General features: G+C 35.8%; 1 protein-coding gene across 1 annotated transcript in view; it reads right to left on the bottom strand.

The window, feature by feature from the left end:
• Nucleotides 1-21,407, bottom strand: part of AVEN (apoptosis and caspase activation inhibitor) — a 204,098-nt gene that overhangs the window by 2,205 nt on the left and 180,486 nt on the right. The window contains exons 3-4 of the mRNA XM_031952028.1: nt 13,558-13,628; nt 1,603-1,698 (exon numbers count right to left, since the gene is read on the bottom strand). Coding sequence (XP_031807888.1) covers nt 1,603-1,698; nt 13,558-13,628 — 167 coding nt within the window. The remainder of the gene's footprint in view (nt 1-1,602; nt 1,699-13,557; nt 13,629-21,407) is intronic.

Here is a 21,407-nt window from a genome sequence, read left to right as displayed (position 1 = left end):
TTAACAAAATTCTTCCCAAATTGAGCCAGTCTATTTTCCTGTAACTGGTATTAGCCCTTTGAATCCACAAGAATAAGACTAATAATGGTCCCTTTGGACCCCAAACTTCAAATGTTTGAAGATAATTATCATGCCTCATCTAAATCTTCTCTTCTTGAAGTTAAGTATCCCCATATAACCAGAATTTGAAAATTATATCATTTAAGAAAACAGTTCATCATTCCTAGTCACTCTTGGCTGGAGGAGCTCCAGTATTTTCCTCAGATTGGGTGCCCAAAATTTAATATAATACTCCACAAGACTTACTTTTTCCCTTTTCCTAGACATTACACTTTAAGTAATGTTGCCTAAGATAGCATTCAGTTTTTCCTTTTTCAGCAGCTACTTCATATTTCTGGCTCATATACAGTAAAACAAAAACAAAAAAAAAATTAAAACTCCCAAATCTTTTTCATATGAACTGAACATTCCCCTCAAGTGAAAGCTTTCCATACTAACCTGCATAATACATAAAACATTCCTCCCACCTCAACTACTGACTCAGGTTAAGTAGGGTTCTATAAATAACTTATAGAAAAAGCAAAAGGGATTACAGCTTGTATTCTGCAAGATTTCCATAAGAAGAGCCATATCTAACTTTGGTAATACAATAGTTCTATTATGTTTGTATTTGCTTAATAATATCTTTATGCACAAATCTTATGTCATTAAAAAATTGAATGGTACCCATAATAAGTCATGAGTAAAATGAATACAGGACATTCAATGTATAGTACAAAGATAAGTTGGCCAAAGTTCCAAACAGAAGCCATAATCAGCTTCCATTTTCCTTGTTTTGATTTTTCATATGTCATAATGGTTACCACATTGACACTATACTAAACACAGTGATCACTATTCAAAAACCCCTTCAAGGTCATGGGATTTATTTTGAGAGTTTTGACCAAATTTCCAAAGTTCTATTCTCACAGCTATACATTTATTCTAATACCTTCCCCATTGCAACAGCCTATGTTTTCAAAGAACATTTATGTCTCAGGGAACATCTTTATCTTTGCCATTTAGTTGTACTTCAATGTGTAACAAATGTGGTCCTTTGTAAATGAAAGCAGATCTGCTGTAGCACAGTCCTCCCTGCCTTTTCATCCTCTTCTTTGCCAATCTCCAACTACTATGAGCTCAGCTTTTGTCATCCCAGCTGTTAATAGTTTCTCTGAACAAAAGTGACCTCTAAGGCCTTTTTAGGTCTAATAGTCTGTGACTCTTTCCTTCCTAACTTGTGGTCCTTCTTCCCCCTATTCCTAAAACACCATTATATATGGCACAGATGATATTCCCTGCAAAGTCTCAATGGTAAGGTTAAAAAAAAGAGTAGCAGGAAGGGTCATAACCACTTGTGCCCTTAGTCTTGGGATAATATAAGTTACAATGCAATTCAATAACTTGTTCATGAAACATTTTAAGCATCATTGATGGCAAGAATAGACTTAAAACAATGGTCACAAGACATTTGCTCTTAGCAGGAGGGTTGGGAAGAATAGGGCCTCCTCTCTCCTGTGCTTCTGTCCTCAAACCTAAACATGTAAATAATATAAATATCACCTGGACTAATTCAGCAGCCACGTTCAGTCGGAGGGACAGAGGCAGTTCTTGAAGTGCTCGGACCAGTGACTCACAGTCCACATAAAGGGCTGAGATCTGTAGCATAAAATAGAATGAAGATGAGGATTAAATTATAACCTTCTGAAAATAAAAGGAAAGGATGTAACAGGAAGAAACTATATAAGTTAAATCACTCATGAGTGATTTTGTTTTGGATTCTTGCTTATTTTCTACCATACTCAAAGATTTATGATTGTCACCTTGCAGGAGCTGTGTTTATATTATGACAGGATCAAGATAAGGAATACCAAAAACTGCTATGTGGGGGGAACTTTCATTAAAGGTAATGAGGAAAAAAAATATATTAAAAAGAAATCAGTTTCTATCAGCCAGGGAAATCCTAGCAAAAGTCCCTGGCTATATAGGAACCTCCTAGCATCACTGGCTAAATCATAATCCAGGTAACTTCATCAAGTCAACTGGACACTCTCTGTCATCCAGGACATCTTGTAGTACATAAGCCTCAGAGACACCCAGGTCACAGAGGCGCTCATTACAAGTCACTCCATCTGAGAGCAGTTTGGAACTATGCTCAAAAAGTTATCAAACTGTGCATACCCTTTGATCAGCATTGTTTCTACTGGGCTTATATCCCAAAGAGATCATAAAGAAGGGAAAAGGACCTATATGTGCATGAATGTTTGTGGCAGCCCTGTTTGTAGTGGCTAGAAACTGGAAACTGAGTGGATGCCTATCAATTGGAGAATGGCTGAATAAATTGTGGTATATGAATATTATTGTTCTGTAAGAAATGACCATCAGGATGATTTCATAAAGGCCTGGAGAGACTTACACAAACTGATGCTGAATGAAACGAGCAGGGCCAGGAGATCATTATATACTTCAACAACAATACTATATGATGATCAGTTCTGATGGACCTGGCCATCCTCAGCAATGAGATCAACCAAATCATTTCCAATGGAGCAGTAATGAACTGAACTAGCTATGCCCAGAAAAAGAACTCTGGGAGATGACTAAAAACCATTACATTGAATTCCCAATCCCTATATTTATGCCCACCTGCATTTTTGATTTCCTTCACAAGCTAATTGTACAATATTTCAGAGTCTGTTTCTTTTTGTACAGCAAAATAACGTTTTGGTCATGTATACTTATTGTATCTAATTTATATTTTAATATATTTAACTTCTACTGGTCATCCTGCCATCTGGGGGAGGGGGTGGGGGGTAAGAGGTGAAAAATTGGAACAAGAGGTTTGGCAATTGTCAATACTATAAAATTACCCATACATATAACCTGTAAATAAAAGGCTATTAAATAAAAAAATTAAATTAAATTAAATTTAAAAAAAGTCACTCCATCTGGAGACTGTGGGAGACAGACAGCGGTCACTCCCTTGTTGCGCAAGTCAAGCGTATACTTTAACTAGCTGGGTTTGGATGGCTTCAAGGTCCAGCCATGAGCCAAGTTCCTACTCAGAGCATTTCCTTATTCCCTCAGCGATGAGCACTATCTTCATCTACAAATCATCTTCTGTGTTTTATATCCCTAAGAGGAAGGAAACTCCTTGAAGGCAAGGGCTGGTTTTTGGTTTTGTTTTGTAGGCCAGAGCCAAGGCCAAGGTAGAGTTTACACTTAGATGCTTGTTAATCTCCTATGGTTTTATCACAAAGAGTTGGACGTGACTCCAAATAACTGAACAACAAAACAAATGGGACGCTCACCCCCCCCCCCCCAAGCGGCTGGAAGCCAAGAGGGGCAGCATGAGTGTTCTGAAGCACATCCAGACTCTGCTAACACAGGGCGAGTGGGGCTTTCTGGATGCCCTGCAGGGCAGAGCCGCAGGCTGAAGGGTAGTCAGAAGGCACCCGGTAACCTTGTCCTTCTCACTGATGGTGCAGGTGAAGAAAGCAAGGAAAGACTGCAGCAGGAAGAGCCTTCAAACCCTCCCTACCCCAAGCCAGCATGGAGCCCATGAAACAAACCTCAATTCTTGGTGTCAGCATCTGTTTGTTCAGTTTAAATGAAAATGTTGGAGTCTATGACCTTAATTCAAAAAGTCAAAGAATCAAGTCCATGTGTAGTCGAGACACAGGCCCATTGATCATCAATGCTTCATTTGGACATGAACCCAGTGGAACCAAGTAGTATATAGGAATTGTTTAAGTTTGAGCCCATTCTCTTCAGGGACAAAAGGTGAGATAGGAGACAATCTCCCCTCCTAGTATTGGGAGGAAATAATGGTACTTCTTACTTTGAATAGATGAGTTCCATGTTCCAAGAAGCATGGAAAGATTTATAAAAACTGATGGAGAGAAAAGCAAACAGAACCTGAAGAATGATTTATTCTAAAACATCAATATTATAGAAACACAGAATTTTGAAGACATAAAATGATGATGAAGAATAAAATGAGCAGAGAAGCAGGAGAAAATTTTACATACCAATATAACCTTAAAGGCAAACAAAACTGACAGCTATAATTGATTTAGGGTGCAGAATAAAACATCCACATATAAAAATACATACGTGTATGTTTAAATAGCCAATGAGGGAATTTGCTTTACTAAGCATATTTATAAAAAGTGTTTTGGTTTTTTTTGGTCTTTTTTTTCCCCAATAGGGTACAAGGGGAGGTGAGGAGGGAGAGGCAAGGAAGGGGGGGAGGGAAGGAGAAGAAAGGGGAGAGGGCAGAGGAGAGGGAGAGCGCAGAAAAGGAAAAAAAAGAGAATCCTTGACCTACAGAGGATATTTCTATAATACTATCACTCCTGGTTCTCTTTCTGTCATCTTTACTGGAACTCTTTCTACCACTCTTCATTCTTCTGATTTCCCAAAGTTCCATAACAGTATATTCTTTGAAACAATGCTACCTTCCCAATTTCCTATGAGATCTGTTCCTTTTGAATAAAGTTATACCCTTCTTTACCAATACATTCATGTGTCTTAGACCAAGCTTCTTAAACTGTAGGTCACAACTCCATATTACTTGGTGACCACTTCATTATAATTCTTCTTTCTGTGTCTAATACCTTCCATAGTATCTTTTTCTTAGAGCCAAAAGCAACTAGGTGATGTAGTGAACAGAATACTAGACCTGGAATCCTGGAGGCTGGGATTAAAATACTGCCTCAAATATTTACCTACTAAATGGAATATCCATTTAGTAGGTAAATATTTGAGATCTTGGACAAATTATTAAGCTCTCTTATCCTCCACTTCATCATTAGTGAGATAACATACTTCAAAGATGGCTATGAGATTGCAAATGATATGACATATGTAAAGGAGTTTGCAAATTTAAAGTGCTATATAAAACACTACCCACTATTTTCTGTGCATTTTCTTCCTTTGCTGAAATTTCAGTTTAAAGCCTTATTGTTAAATAACAAGCATTTATGTAGCAACTATGTTCCAGGTATGATGCTAAGTGCTGGCGAATGCAAAGAAAAGCCTCCCCCCCAAACAACAACAACTAATATCAAAGAGTTTGTAGTCACAATGAGGATAAAAGATGCAACAAAATATGTATAAACAAAATATGTACAGAAAAATTTGCAGACGACCTCAGAAAGAGGGCACTAAGATTAAGGAGGACTGAAAAAGACTTTTTACTGAAGCCTTACCTGAGACTTGAAGGAAGCCCAGGAAGTCAAAAGCAGAGATGAGGAAGGGGAGAGTTCCAGACTTATGGGATAGCCAGTGAAATGCTCAGAATCTAGACAGACTGTCATGGGACAAAGAACAGCAAGGAAGCCAGAATCACTTGACCAAATTTGTGGAGGTGAAGTAAGTTGTAAAAAGACTAAAAAGTTAGGAAGGATCCAGGTTATGAAGGGCTTTAAAACACAAATGTGGATTTTAAAACTGAAAGGGAGTATTGTTTAAAAATTTTGTCCTGAAGATAATAGGGATTCAATACAGGTTACTAAATAGGGACTGTAAGGGGAAGTGATATGGTTACATCTGTACTTAGGAAGAGCAATATGATAGCTGAGTGGAAAATAAATGAGAGGGATGAGAGCCTTGGGGGTAATGGGTGGCATCAATAAAAAAGTTCTTTCAATAGACCAAGCATGAAGTAATAAGGGTCAGGACCAGAGAATGGTGGTAGGGTCAATGGAGAGAAGGGTATGTTCAGGTCTTGACAACTGATTGGATATGGAGGTAAGAGAGACTAAAGAGCTGAAGATGACTGCAGCCTGGGTGTCTGGAAGAATAGTAATATTTTTAATAACAATATTTTTTTTAAAGTTAGGAAGGGTGGGGAGCTGTATTTAAAGACAAAAGTATCTCAGAGGTCAAGAGAGAAGTTAAGATTGGACAAATAGATCTGAGAATCATCTGAAGAGAGATGATAATTGAATCCATAAAAGGTGCTAAGATTGCCAAGAAAAATAATGTAAAAGGAGAAAAGAGGGCACAAAACAAAAGAGTTAGGCAATATGGCCAAAGTTAGGAGATATGATTCAGTAGGAAATTCAGCAAAGGAAAGTGAAAAGCAATAGTCAGGCAGAGAAACTGGGGTAGGGCCAGAGAAGACAGTATCAAAGAGAAGAGCACAGTTTCAAAGGCTACAGAGCAGTCAAAAAGAAGAAGAATTAGGAAAAAAAGGCCACTTGCTTTGGTAATTAAGAGATCACTGATATCTTTGGACAGAGCAGCCAATACACAGGAAGAGATCACAGTAAGAAACGATAAGAGAATTAGGATGATGGAGGAGACAATCAGTTGGAGAAGGAATAGAATGTGATTGAGGTTTGCCTTGACAAGGAAGACTAGGAAAAGAATTTCAGAAAGTCTCTGAGTGATGTGAGATGAAAAATCTCTTAATCAATGTTCTCGAGTATGATGAAGCAAGGGAGAACTATAACAAGTTTGAGGAGGAATGAAAAGGTAAGGAAAGGCCACTCCGGTAGGTGGGATCTTGACTTCATTATGGAGATGCACAGTAGAGATTATGTAACAAATATGTAGTGGACATAGCATTGTTTTATTTTCTCCAGCTTCATTCAGCAGCTCAGGAGCAAAGGCAAAAGATGGTGGGAGTGATTGAAGGATGGAGTTTAAAGAACAAAATCTTTGATAAAATAAAGAGGCAAGGACAAAGACTAGGTTTGCAGTTGCAAAGCAGAGAGAAAGATTGAAAACAGTTTATAATCAGATAAAGGATGATATAAATGAAATGTGAGATACGGCAAGATCAAAAAAAGTATAATCATCTCTGTGTAGCTGTGATGGGATAGAGTAATTTTAGAAGTAAAACTGTTTGAGGCAGTATTGAGAAGTATGTGAAATCCCCTAGTACGAACGCAGGAATTGAGAAGAAAAAAATTGTGAATCAGGCACTGAACTCATTGAAGAAAGAAGGAAAATGTTTTGGAGGGTATTAGACAACAGCCATCAGAATCTTGACTGGGTGATAAATACAGATTGAAACAATTGATTGAATGAAATTGAAAGAAAGAAAGTTTACTGATAATGCTGGTAGAGGGAGAACCTGAAGTAATAATACAGAGCAAGGAATGTTCACACTCCACAACTACAGTCAGTGAGGAGGAGAAAGAGGGTAATGGATAAAGGTACAATCAGGGCTGAAAGGTTAGTTAAGGAGGCTAGGCACCAGGAATAAGCTAGGTTTCAGTGATTACAAGAAGGTGAAGGAAACAAGAAAGGAAAAAGTTTAAGATAAAAACAAATCTGTTAACCTGTATTTAAATATGGCTAATATGGAAATATGTTCTATATGTGTGTGTGTGAATACATATAAACACAGACACTATATGGATACCATATCTTCTTTTCTCTTTCAGAGCCATAAGGCTTCACTGTGCCCAACATCCTTCAGTTTCATACTATGTACTTATGAGTCACTGGACATACAATCCAGATTTTTTTTTTCTGGAATTATTGTACACACTAATTACACAAATGCTCAGTAAGTACCTATTAAATGCAGGGCACTATGTTAAGTGGTAAAGAAATTGGTTTAAAGTTTATAAAGACAATTGTGTCTCATGAAATTTACACACTAATATGGAAACAGTCGACAATGGTAACTATAATACACAATATTACACATTACAACCCATCACAAAGTCTATGTAAGAACTAAAGGAGAAAGGTTTTTGCTAACCAAAAAGATCATGATGAAAGTGGGGGCATCTGACTTAGACTTGAAAAGAAGTATTAAGAATTTAACAAGAGAAGAGGGAGAGGGAGGATATTCTAAGCACCATGTATAATATAAGCAAAGATCCAGAAGTAGGATAATGTGGGCTAGGTTCAGGAGGCAAGAGAACTGACAGATCAGTACAAGCAGACACAGATATATGAGGCAATTAAGGACAGAAAGATGGAATAGAACAAGATTGTTAGGTAGTGAACAGAATATACGTCATCATTTACATCTGTTTATTAATACTCTATCAATTTACCTAATTCAACTAACTTCTTTTTGTTTTTTTTAATTAATTTAGAAAAAAGAAAAAAATGCCACATGCACAATGAAACATGAGAGGATTCAAAATATAAATCAATAAATTTTTTTTTGTCAAGAAAGCCTATAGGTTTTGTTTTGTTTTCTGCTGTGCACTTTTTACTTTATTCTTTTTTTCTGCCTTCTGCCTCCTCACCTCCCAAAAAGACTACAATTAAGTGTGGATATAGTGATGCACACACACACACATGCACAGATATACACATATCATAAATGCACATAGATATCTATAATCATATTTATACACATATATACATTCATATACATGCATATAAAATTGTATTATTCTTGTTTGTCCTTTGTTTCTCTGAAGGTGGCTAACATCTTCCTTCATAAGACCAAGTCTTTCCATATTTTTCTAAATCTACCAACTCATTTTCTACACTACAGCAATATTCAAAAACCTTATACATTCTTGTTATTTTAAATAGTCCAAAATAATATTAATATGGTTGACAGATAGTGTAGTTTCTCTATTTTTCACTTTTTGATGAAATCTGTTTTAGTTTTAACTTTGAGATCAAGATTATTACTCCTGCTTTTTATAACCTAATAAATTCTACTCCAGATATTTATTACATTTGTGTATGTCTCTTATTTCTTATCTCTCCTAATCCTCTATTTTATTTCTATCTGCTATCTTGCTTTTCTATGACTTAATCTATACCCCTTAAATTCTCCCCACCCTTTCCCCTTGCTCTCTTGTTTCTGTCTAAATTTAGAAGACTTTTATAACCTTCCTTTTTTCTTATATTTTATCTTATTCTCTCTTTATCTTATTCCCATTAATCTACACACCCTTCTATAATTCCCCATCTTATTTCTTATTTTCTTATAAATTTAGAAGACTTTTATTCTCTTATAAATGTATACGTTGTTCTCTCTTTAACCCAGATCTGATGTAAAGTTCCCTCTAAAAATCCTTCCTTTATCCTCTCCATCCTCCCTATACCTTTGGCCTCTTATTTCTTTCTGAGTTTGGAAGACTTTTATACCCTTCTAGATATAAATATAGATATTCAGATATAGATGTAAATAGATGTAGATATCTATCTATCTGTATGTATGTATGTATGGTTTCCTCTTTAACCAATTCCTGATAAGAGTAAGGTTCCAAAACTAACAGTCCTCCTCCCCCATCTAATTCCTGTGTCAGTTCTTCTTGCACCTCTTCTATAAAATAATTACTCTTTTTATCTCTTCCTACCCAGTTTTGCTTTTTTTAGAATCATACAATACTCAGCTCTACCCTAGTTTTTCTTCTGAACTACCCAATTACAAATGACAATCTTAGAATACAGTTTATATTTTCACATATAAAAACTAAACAGTTGGTTCTTATTGAATCCCTTATAATTAATTTTTGAGGTTTACTTTCTATTTCACTTGGGTTTTATGTCAAATTTTCTTTTATGTTCAGATCTTTTTGCAATATAATTCTGAAATTCTGGCAGTCCATTGAATATCTATTTTTTTCCTTTAGGATTATATGAAACTTAGTTACTAGATATATTTTCAACTGGAATCCCGGCTTTTTTGCTCTTGGATATATATTATTCCAATACCTGATGTCTTTTAATGTAGCCACTGCTAAATCTTGTATGAGTCTGATTGTGACTCTGTTACGTTTAAATTTTTTTTTCTTGTTGCTCATAATACTTTTTCCTTGAATTGGGGGCTTCAGAATTTGACTATGATATTTCTATACATTTTCCTTATAGGATTTCTTTCAGATGGTGAATTAGTTTATTTATTTATTTATTACACCAAATTTAAAATAGAAAAAAATAGAAAAAAGAAAAAAAAAAAGGAAATTAAACAAAACAAAATGTCATGTGCTCAGCAGAATATCAGGGAGGATTCCAAATATATAACAAGTTTCTATTTCAATAAAGCATACATAACAATAGAAGAAATTATATTCACAAATGTCCATCTTTTTTTGTTTCCTTATAGGTTGTTCTCAGTGGATTTTTTTCCTATTTCTATTATCCCTTCTTGTTCTAAAACTTCAGGATAATTTAATTATCTCTGTATTATCAAGAATATTTTTTGGATCAGAGCTTTCAGGTAAATCAGTTGTTTTTCTTACAAGATATTTCAAATTCTCTTCTAATTTTTTTTTCATTCTTTATATTTTGTTGTATAATTTCACTGGCCCAATTCTAATTTTCAAGAAATCATTTTCTTAAGATTCTGGATCTCCTTTTCCAATTGGGTGACTTTCTTCTCATAATCTTCTTGTTTTTCTTGAATTTTTTTTTTCCCTTACTCTCTTGCATTTGATTTTTTTTGAGTGGGGGGGGGGGCAGGTGACACTTGACATTATTCTTTGGGGTAGGAGAGGCTTTTTTTTTTTTTTTTGGTTCAGCATCCTCCTCTGATAATGAACCCATCTTCTCTTATTTCCATAATAACTTTCTGTGGTTAGGTTCTGTCTTTTTTGCTTGCTTACTTTCTTTTAAACAGGAACTTATTGTAATCACTTCTAATTTTCTGTTATAGGGGATGATGCCTCTAGCCTTAGATTCCTCTTTAGTTTTCCCTTCTGGACAGCTAGCAACATCCCAGTTCCACTGCACTTACTAGTCATGTGCTAGTTCTTTCTTGCCCAGAACTGCCAGCAGAGATTCTCTCAATCTTCCCTCACTCAGTTGCTCATTTCCCCACACAGTCTAGGAGGTGAAAGTTCTGCTACTTGAGGCTCCCAACCCAGCTAGCCACAGGCTCCCAGCTTGCTTTTTCAGATGAGCTATCCTAAAGATGTTTATATTTCACAGGGCCAAACCAATATCCTAAGATTTGTCTTTGGATCTTCTCAGATTGTTTCCAGGAGAACCACTTTTCTGATCCAACTCTTGTTTATTTTTACCACTGTTATGTTCACCAGGAAGCACCATTTTGTCTTGTTTGGGGGAAAATCTGGAGAGCTTAGAATTTTCTGACCTACTCTGCCATCTTCCCAAAATCTTCTGATTTTTCTTAATTTTCTTAAAGACTATCTAGTCATTATTGATAGCCTCAAAGTCTAACAATGCTTGCAGCTAATTTTGCCATTTTTAAGCTACTTGATAATACATAATAATATTAAGTCCTCAGTGAAACACAATTGAAAGTCACCCAAGATCTATATAGTTCTGGTGCTTGATAAAAAATGACTTACATATTGGTAACTAGTCTTTTTCTATCTGTTACAATATAATCAATTTCTGACTTCAGAGAGGCCTGGAGAGACTTATATGAACTGATGCTGAGTGAAATGAGCAGAACCAGGAGATAATTGTACATGGCAACAGCAAGACTATATGAAGATCAATTCTGATGGACAGTGACTCTTTTCAACAATGAGATGCCAGTTCCAATGGTCTTGAGAGGAAGAGGGGCAACTACACCCAGAGAAAGGACAGTGGGAACTAAGTGTGATCACAACTTTTTGTTATTGTGTGCTGGCATTTTGTTTTCTTTCTCATTTTTATTCCCTTTTGATCTGATTTTTCTTGTGCAGCGCAATAATTGTATAAATCTGTGTGTGTGTGTGTGTGTGTGTGTGTGTGTGTGTATATGATTTAACATATATTTTTTAACTTATTTAATATATATTGGATTATTTGCCATTTAGGAGAGGGGGTAGGGGAAAGGGGGTGAAATTTGGAACAAAAGTTTTTGCAGAGGCCTGATGCTGAAAAATTATCCATGCATATGTTTTGAAAATAAAAAGCTTACGCCCAGAGAAAGAACTCTGGGAGATGACTAAAAACCATTACATTGAATTCCCAATCCCTATATTTATGCCCACCTGCATTTTTGATTTCCTTCACAAGCTAATTGTACAATATTTCAGAGTCTGTTTCTTTTTGTACAGCAAAATAACGTTTTGGTCATGTATACTTATTGTGTATCTAATTTATATTTTAATGTATTTAACATCTACTGGTCATCCTGCCATCTGGGGGAGGGGGTGGGGGGTAAGAGGTGAAAAATTGGAACAAGAAGTTTGGCAATTGTTAATGCTGTAAAGTTACCCATGCATATAACCTGTAAATAAAAGGCTATTAAATAAAAAAAAGAAAAGAAAAGAAAAAGCTTTAAAATATATGTAATATTTATATATTTTATTACATATATTATGTTATAATTATATATATTACATTTATTATATATTACACATATAATAAATATAATATATATAATTTTAAAAATACATAATACATAATTTCATTTGGGGCTTTTTAGTTTATAGATGATTTAAAAACTGATTGGTTTTTTTTTTGTTTTTTTTTTAGCAGATTCTGCCCTTTATTGTGGTTCTCTGTCTCTAAAGCTGCAGAAGCACATTCTTACACAGAACATTTTTCTTTGTTTCATGTGTTGCCATTGCCAAATAATTCATCATCATCCCCTATACCAAATATGCTATTTTTTCTACAAAGTGTTGTGTGATTGTTTCCATGACTGATTTCTTCTTGCCTATATGGCAGGTCAGCATTGTAATAGCATGGTAAAGCTGGAATCTGGGGCTCTCATCTCTGTTGCTCAGTCTGTTAAGTGAACCAGTTTACCTGCTCTTAGAAAAGTCTATGACTAATTATTAGATAACTGTATTCTAAGCCTAAAAGGAGGTAGGTGATCAGCAGTCCCTGATAATTTTCCACGTAGCCATTTTTTAGTGTCTTCATTTGAAAGAAGGGAGAATACTTGTTAATAACCTATGTGGAAAGGTTTGGTAAAATCCTATTTGACAATTTATCAGAACTCTTTGAAAGAAAAATTCAGTAGAGGAAAAAAACCACGATACTATTAGGAATATTATAATACAATGAGTATTAGGGACACTCAATGAAAAGTATTAATAGCATTTAGTGCTAACATTGTGTTATAAGTCTCTTTATAGATCACAGGCAAAACAAGAGATGGAGTGCATTTTAAGCTACTGAATTATTTCATCCAGGCATCACTTTAAAATATTACAGGAAAAAAAGACATCAAAATATTTGAAAGAGGGGCCATTCACATTCATCAATCCAAACTTTTTTGAGATCAGATCCATCTTCTAAAATTACTCAAATAAAGGAAATCTTAGGGTTTCAAGTACTTCTAAAAGGCTTATATTTGCCTGAAGTGGCAGGGTTAATGAAATAATCTGTATTTTTTCATTTCTTGGGCAGAAGAATTGGCAATGGAATTGAGTCACTTGGGTTTAAATTCAAGCTCTGCCACTTATTAACTATGTTCCTAGGCAAGTCACAATTATTATGAGCCTCAGTTTTCTCGTACCTGGTATAATATTTGTGTAACCTTATTGTGAAGAAAGTGGGCTGTATACCTTAAAGCATGAAATTAGTATGAGTAATTATTTCCACATCATGAGCCAGATTAAGCAAGTATGTACCCTTGGGTACATTAATATTGCATGAAGAAAAATTCCAACCTACCTGTTTAGGAGATGAAGCTTCAGTATCCCATTCTTTTTCCTCTGCAAAACGAAACTGTGAGAAGGAGTCACCTGCAAACAAAACAAAGAATGCAATTTCAATTAAGAAAGCCTAAGAAACACCTACTTCAATATGTTACTTTTTTCCCTTCTTTTCTCTCTAATGTAAAACTCACATTTCAAAGAAGTCAAACTATGTGGAATTTAATTCAATTCAAATATATGATTCATTACCAAAATTCATATTCCATGGCACTTGTTTAAGCTCCTGGAGAAAAATTTATGAGCATATAAAATGAAAATAAACAATGCAAGCATATCATTAAAATAATTGAATTAATTTCAGTAAAGCATACAAATAATAAAAGAACAAAAACAATGAATTGAAAGAGGGCAAGAAATAACAGCTCTATGATAAGAGGGAGGAGGAGATTCAATAAGAATTGGAGAGTTGGAAAGACAGGAAATTGTGAACAAAGTAGGAAATTTCTGAGTTTAAGACAGTGGAAGTGGTAATTTGAAAGAAGAGTGATTTTTAAGATACGGCCTGGTGGTAGCTCAAGTAAGATACCATCAAATATTTATAGTGACTGAGAAGCCATGAGGTAAAGAGTGTTGGAATAATCAATGCAAAGAATTTTAAAGTCACTGAATAGCAGGGAACAAGGTAGAAAGGAGCCAAGGGCTAAAGTCATTAGAAAGGATATCTAAAAGTCAACAGATGACTAGCAAGAGTGGGAAGCAATTGGTGGCAGAAAAAATACACCAGAAATAAGAAACAAGAAATATGCTTCCTCCTCCTCTTGGCCATGTGAAGTAGGAGATGGAAAAACAATCATTGGAGACTGGGGTATTGGGGGGAAAACCCAGGTTTTCGTTTATTTGAGAAGGGGGGGAAATCGAACATATAAAAACTTATTTACACTAAATGGGGATAGTCCCAAGGGAAGCCCAAGTCTGACTCCCAGTCTTCTGCTATTTTCAGGCCATCATGTTATCCTTCACGTGTTTTTAGTTCCCCCTGCCCTCAACCATGTCTAGCACAATGTACTGGCCAGCAGAGAGCTGAGCACCCACTGTTCATAGTCAATAACTGATCCACCATAAAAGTCCAACTCCAAAACCTTATCACAGAACTGACCATAGATTCTTGAAAGCTATGGCAATGAACTACAAAAGATCTGTATGAGTTACGTAATAATGGAAAAGGCCTTGAGACACTTTTGGCAAAGACTGGCCCTCTATCCAAGCACAAGCTAATTAAATACAGAGAGATTCACTAACAACATGCTGGCTACTAAGTGATAAATTTCAAAACCATTCTCAATCTTGTGCAAACCATAATCAATGAAGTAGAGTAGTGGGGAAAGGGACAGGATGATAAGAATCACAGTTTTTGGAATGTCTACAACCATTAAATAATTATGCTCTAAATGTTAACTCCTTTTCTGAGTGAACACATTACTGAGTGAATTGAATTATATCAATATTGGTACTTTCACTATAAATGTGACCAAAAGATAGATAAGAAATTGCAGGCAACTGGAAGAATGACTTAGAGGTTCTCTTTGAAAAGACAAATAAGAGAGTTGCCAGAGATGATTTGAGTGTTCCATCAAGAAAAAACATTTTATGGAATGTCAGGTCATCTTATTTTGCAACGTTCACAAGTATAAGCATGGCAACTACCATGACAATAATTTCAGCTTATATGTCAACATCAGATACAGAAGATAACATTTAAAAATTCTGCTAAGAAATCATAAGATCCTCTAAAATTAAAATAATACATATTAATTTATATACTTCAATGCAAAAGTAAGCAAATGTTAAACTTTTTGATTTTATAAATTACTTGGGAAAATATCCCATATATTTATGTAGGGAATTTTTTTTTTATGAAAAAAATGAGAAAGTGATAAAGTCTTGAATGGTGGGTTCAGTTGGTAGAGAGAAACTAGAGCATTAGTGGAATTGTTCCAGGCAGAGAAAAGATTATGAGAGAGATCAATTTACCTTAGTTGTGGGGGTTCCTCCTTCCCTGTGGGTGGCCCCATCTTGCCAAGAAATTCAAGTTATGTGAGGGCCCCAAGGCCTGCCCTCTGTGGGAGGGGGATAGGGGGGAGAGAGGAGAGGGACAGGATCCCCTTGCTATGTCAGAAATCTCAGACATGTCCCTGACATTAAATTTTTCTTATGTATCTGCTTACAGCCCATTCCATCTTTGAGGAACCTCTTTTGGTTGAGTCTACCAGTTCATTTTGTCTTGGAGTGTCTTTCCCCCTATCCATCCCTATGAACCATGGAATCTCTCCTAACCCCTCTACACCCTATGTGTAAAGCATATTGAGTACTCCCATCTCCTCTCAGACCTACTTCTTCTCCTAATAGCTAACTAATCCTTTTAGGGCACTAAATCCCTTTTAGGAGTTAGCCTGTTAGCTAAGAACACACTTCAGTCTCATGGGGTGTTTCCTTTTTCCTGGTTAATTTAAGTTCCACTAGGGAACTTGTCTTTTCCATAATTAATTGTTAAAACCCCCTTTTTTGCTATGTGATCTCCCACTCTATTTCATATTTGCCATTTCTTGTATCTATTGTTCTCCTTCATTTTGTCTGTAATCTCTTCTAAATAAACCTACCTTTTGCCAAAGAGAATGGCCCCAGTGAATTCTTCCCATTACCAGCAACATCTGGTCCCTACATAATATTTGGTGCTACATCAGCCACATCAAAGGGAACAGACAGGCTTTTACAAATGATATTCTATATCAAATAACATTTTTATATTCAGAAACCTGACTAAAAGATACAAAAAAATCTGAACTCCAATTATGCTTACAGGTTGTTTACTCTTTTTAAAAATGTATTGAGTAAAGGAAAATGCAGTTTTAATAGTTTTTTCTTACCAATGGATATTCCGTATATATGTTAAAATTCTTGAAAGCCCTGTTCCTCACTTTTAGGCTTTGAAACCAGGAGCATACTGGAATTTTCCTCAGCACCGGGAGGCCTCCTTAGTATATAGCCTTCTCAACCTGGCACATCTGTCTACCAGGCCTGCCTCCTTTCTCCCATTGGTAAATTACTCCTGGAGCCTCAAGCCAGCCCTCAATCCTTTCCAGACTTCTGGATTTCAAAATCATGTCCCTCTCTTTGCCTCTAGGTATCTTCATCTCCCTCCCTTTTTTCCATTCCCTTTTGCATATAACCTTTCTCCATTAGAATTTAAGTTCCTTGAGGTTCCCTTAAATATTTTTCTATATCCCCAGGATTTGGCATAGTGCTAAGCACTAAATAAGCATTTAATAAATCCTGATTTCCTACCTTCACAACAAAAGAGACTACTTTACTCAAAGTAAAAATGGGAAACAAATATGTGCCAGAGGTTTTTGTACAAGTGGATGTCTAGCACAGAATCCTAATGGAGAAGGAAAGCTATGGATGATAAGGTATTTCAAATGCTTCCATTTTCATATAATACATAATCTGTAGCAATCCTGGAAGCATTGTAGTCTTCTACATAAAATCTGCCACTCAAAGAGAGTTTGGCCAAATTCCATTCCTATGAATATTACTCACATGAAAAAAAGGGGGAAAGCCCATTTTCTTTCTTATAATTTCAAAATAATATACTTCTATTTTAGGATTTTCCTGAGGTAAATGAGATGCAACTAAAGTACTTTGCAATCATGAGAATATCATGTAAACATCTGTTGTCATTATTATTGTCTATATAATGCTTATTGTCCAAAATAAGATGTGAAATTGGATGGAAAATCTCTAAATCTGAAGGATAAAGCAGACCAAATTGCACTGAAAAAAAAAAAAACAATCACACATGTAATTTTCAATGACTAAGTTTCTCAGTAAAAGAAAAAAAATTACCTTTTTAACATGGCTATTCTTCTAATAATGCTTTATGGGTATTAAATACCACAGCCTTCAATGAATCTAACTCAAGATGCTATGGAAGGGCAAAGGAGCAATGCATAGTGAAAATGGTTGCAGCATATTACTGAAGGGTGAGTGAGACTGTGTTCCCTTTAAAATTATCACTCTGAAACTGTGTTCCCTTTTGATCTTAGAGTCTCAGGCCCTTCTGGGAAAGCATGTCTCCCCAGATAAATTAAGTGTCGTTATTCAATTAGAAATCTTGATCAAAAAACATCCCATTAATCTTTTGCGGATGCCAGACCCTTTTAAATTCCAATTGGAGATCTGGGCAAGATATTGATAAGCATCTAGATCAGGGGACTAGGACTTTGGCTTTCTTTTCAACCTGAAACCTGAGCCTCAAGATTCCTTTTTAAAGGGCAATTTTTAAACTCATTCTTTGCGGAATATTCAAAGTAGGACCCTGCCAGCTGAGAAGGTATTCTCTTCTCAGTGCCAGCTTCCATTTCCCTAATAGGACCTGTCCAACAATAAACTTCCATTTTTGCCATTAATATTTTGGGATTCGTTAATTCTTTCATGAATAACCTGAGCCTCCAACCAAAAGGAGATTTCCACAACTCTCTGCACTGTCACTAACCTTATCATTACCAAGAAACTACATACATACATACACAACAGCATAGAAGATATCAAAGACATACATGACTAGAAAAAGAAGGAAACCTGTCATATAGAAAGAGCAAGTGGCAAAGACAGCCTACATGTTTTACTGGTATCCAAGTCATGTTGAAGAAACCTAGAAGAAAGCCCTCAGCATATTGGGTGGATCTCTTGTGGAATAATTATAGTTAGAATTATACTAGATGAAAAAGCATGAGTAGAATGTGATCTGCACCATTAGTGGGAAGACCCATTTCCATGAGATTATAGATCCACGGAAGTTTGGACTGAGATGAAAATTCAAATGTGCAAAATGTATAAACTACAAAAGCATTATTTGCAACAAACATATCTTTTGTGGGGGGCGGGGGGGGAGGGTTTAATAAAAAAGGTTTAGTATGGTGTTCCACTGAATACCCAGCTCCAATGAATGATTCAATTTCTACAAATTTTGGGAATTAAAATCCAAGTACTTAATAAAGTGAAATATGCCAATATCAATATAAAATATAAGCCAGGATTCCTACTGCACCATAGTCAGAAAAGGCTGTCATAATAGCCTCCACATTCACACTAACCCCTCGTTAAAAGCTATGGCTCCATATTGCCAGATCCTTTCAATACAACAACTCTGCTTCCAGGGAGAAAAACATTAAAATATGAAACAGATCTTGGATAGATTTGAAAATTTATACCCTTTGTATACTAGCAACAAAAATTGAATTGTTGCCCAGTGAAGCAACCTTCATGAGTGACTGAATGGAAAAGGGTCACTTTTCAATAGAAGAACCATAGAAATAGCATTAAGGAAGAGACAATTTTTATTTTTGTAGAGGGAGTATTGTAGAATCATTTCATTCAACTTCAATTCTAGGTGCATCTGGACAACAGAAGAGAAAAATTAAGTTCATGCTGCCTAGTCTACCTTCCACTTTGAACTTAGCACTGAATATTGCTAATAGTTTGATTATAGCAGTCATGGTCAACCTGTTCTTCATAAGATGAGTTCTAGCTCCTTGTTCTGACTCCCAATGCAAAAAGATCACCATAAGAACAAAAATCCCCATTAAGCTCTGAGTTGATTACTCAGCTTAATTACAGTTGGTTACTCATTTACAAGCTCGATTTTTACAGTTCACCTTTATTATGGTCAGTATCCATCTTCCTTAAAGTCTCTGAAATCTGCCCTTGACCATGAAGGCTCAATCCTTGAGAAATCACAAAAGAACTTTGCTTGCCCTGGAGGCCAAACAAAGATAAGAGCTGGGCTTTGATGGAGTTCTCCATGGGAAAAAGATAGGTATGTGGCACTGTTGCTCCAACTGTCACCAAAATGGCTACCAGATAAAAAGAATTTCTCCATCTCTCCAGACTTTTCTGTACCCATTCATAAAGGATGCCATGATTTAAAGTGAGGAAAATCAAGATAGATGGCAAGTCCACTTGTCTTACACAAGGTCAAGGTTAATCCAGAGGGGATCTACAATTCAATCTACTAGATACCAACGTTCCTTTCTACTACAAAAGTCTAAAATTTGCAAAGGGAGTGCTTGTAGAATCATTGTGGAATCAAGGACAAAAAATGACTTGCTTTTTTTAGATACAAACAGCACCTAGTTTGACATTGATTCCCCCCCCCAAAAAAAAAAAGTATTGCGAATATCCCATGATGCTTTGCACCTTTTGGCTGTGCACAGGGGTGTATGACTAACTTGACCAAAATAAAAAAAAAAAAAAAAAAAGACTTAACTGAACCAAGAGAAGATGTAAACAAAAAATAGGGAAATCAATCTTCCTGCTCATTAAGAATCCCACCAGGTATGATGCCTCAAAGGTTCCAAAACATCAGATTTCCACATCAAGCACAGCATGACAGCAGGTACCCATCTTCCCAGAGCACCACATGGATTTAGATGGAAGAAATCAACGAATTACACCCATGGACTTTGATTGGCTACTGAATTAAAAACTGTATTCACAAGAATTGTCTATGCTTTGTGAGAGAATAATAACACTGCCATTCCAGAATTTGGAACTTTATCCATTTCTCTCAAAGCTGTTGGTGAAAACAAGTGTTAAACCTGACAGTGCAGTAAATTATTTCAGTCCACTTGTTCTCAGGATAAGACAAGTATTAAATTCTTCCACAATGTTCTATACTGAGATCAAAGTAATTAAGAAAAGGATCATGGACAAATTTACCTGTGAACAAGTGGGGAGTTCAAGGATAGAGACAGAAGCAGTCAGTTAAAAAAACCAGCAGATCTGATTGGCACATCAGAAAGCTACTATAAGATACTGAGGGAAAGACTGGCACCAATGCAAATTAAATGACCCACCATATGCAGTTAATTGATAAATTAATAAACATTTAATAAATGCAGAGTAAGTGATTATCCATACCCACTATAGCCCAAATTATTTCAAAAGCCTGTCACTAAATTATTTTAAAATTCTCAAAGTAAAATCCATTTAAGTTATTTTTAAAATATGCCAGTCAACAAAAATTGAGAAAGGGAAAGTAACATCAGATCTTCAGAACCAAGACAGTGAATTAGGGAAAGCCACCTATCTGAACTCTCCCAACATTCCCCTCCAAAAAATTTACAATAACACTTCGAATCAAATTTTGGAGAAGACAGCCAACAAAAAAGTCAAGGCAAGACATTTTTCTAGGCTAAGAAAACTTTAAAAGAGCAACAAAAGAAGTCTGTACACCAGGGTTGTCTGGTGCCCCCACACAAAAAAATACCACTAGCAGCTTCAGGAGCTCTCAGTTCAGGGAAAACAATGGGGTCATATAATTAATACAAAAGAGAGTACAGGGGACTCTTTGCTGGCATTGGGTACAGCTAATGATGATTGGCAACTCTAATAATCACATGCAATTCTGGATCACAGTTCCAGGATGGAGAAGAGTGCTGATAAATCAATCACAAAGGAGCAGGAGTGCTGACCATAGTACAAGGAACACAAGAACTTGCACCTGCAGAAAACCAGAGGTTCTTCCTGAGTAAAGACCATAACCCAAAAAAGAATAGCAATGAATGTAGCTCTTCCAGATTAACCCCACCTTGGAAACACGAAAAACTTGTAGGTCATCAGAACTCTGAAAATAGGACAAAAAAAAGCCTGAAGCTTGAGACAGTATTTCCTCATACCTGGTGAGCACAACCCAACTATAACACAAAGTATAAAATCAAAAAAATAGGCTAAAAAAATGAGAGGAGAAGAAGGAAGAAGAGAAAGAGGAGAAGGAGGAAGAGGAAGAAAAAGAGGAGGAGGGAGAGA

This window comes from Sarcophilus harrisii, chromosome 2 (assembly GCF_902635505.1).
Source record: "Sarcophilus harrisii chromosome 2, mSarHar1.11, whole genome shotgun sequence".
NCBI lineage: Eukaryota > Metazoa > Chordata > Mammalia > Dasyuromorphia > Dasyuridae > Sarcophilus > Sarcophilus harrisii.
This window is presented reverse-complemented; position numbering and strand designations above follow the sequence as displayed.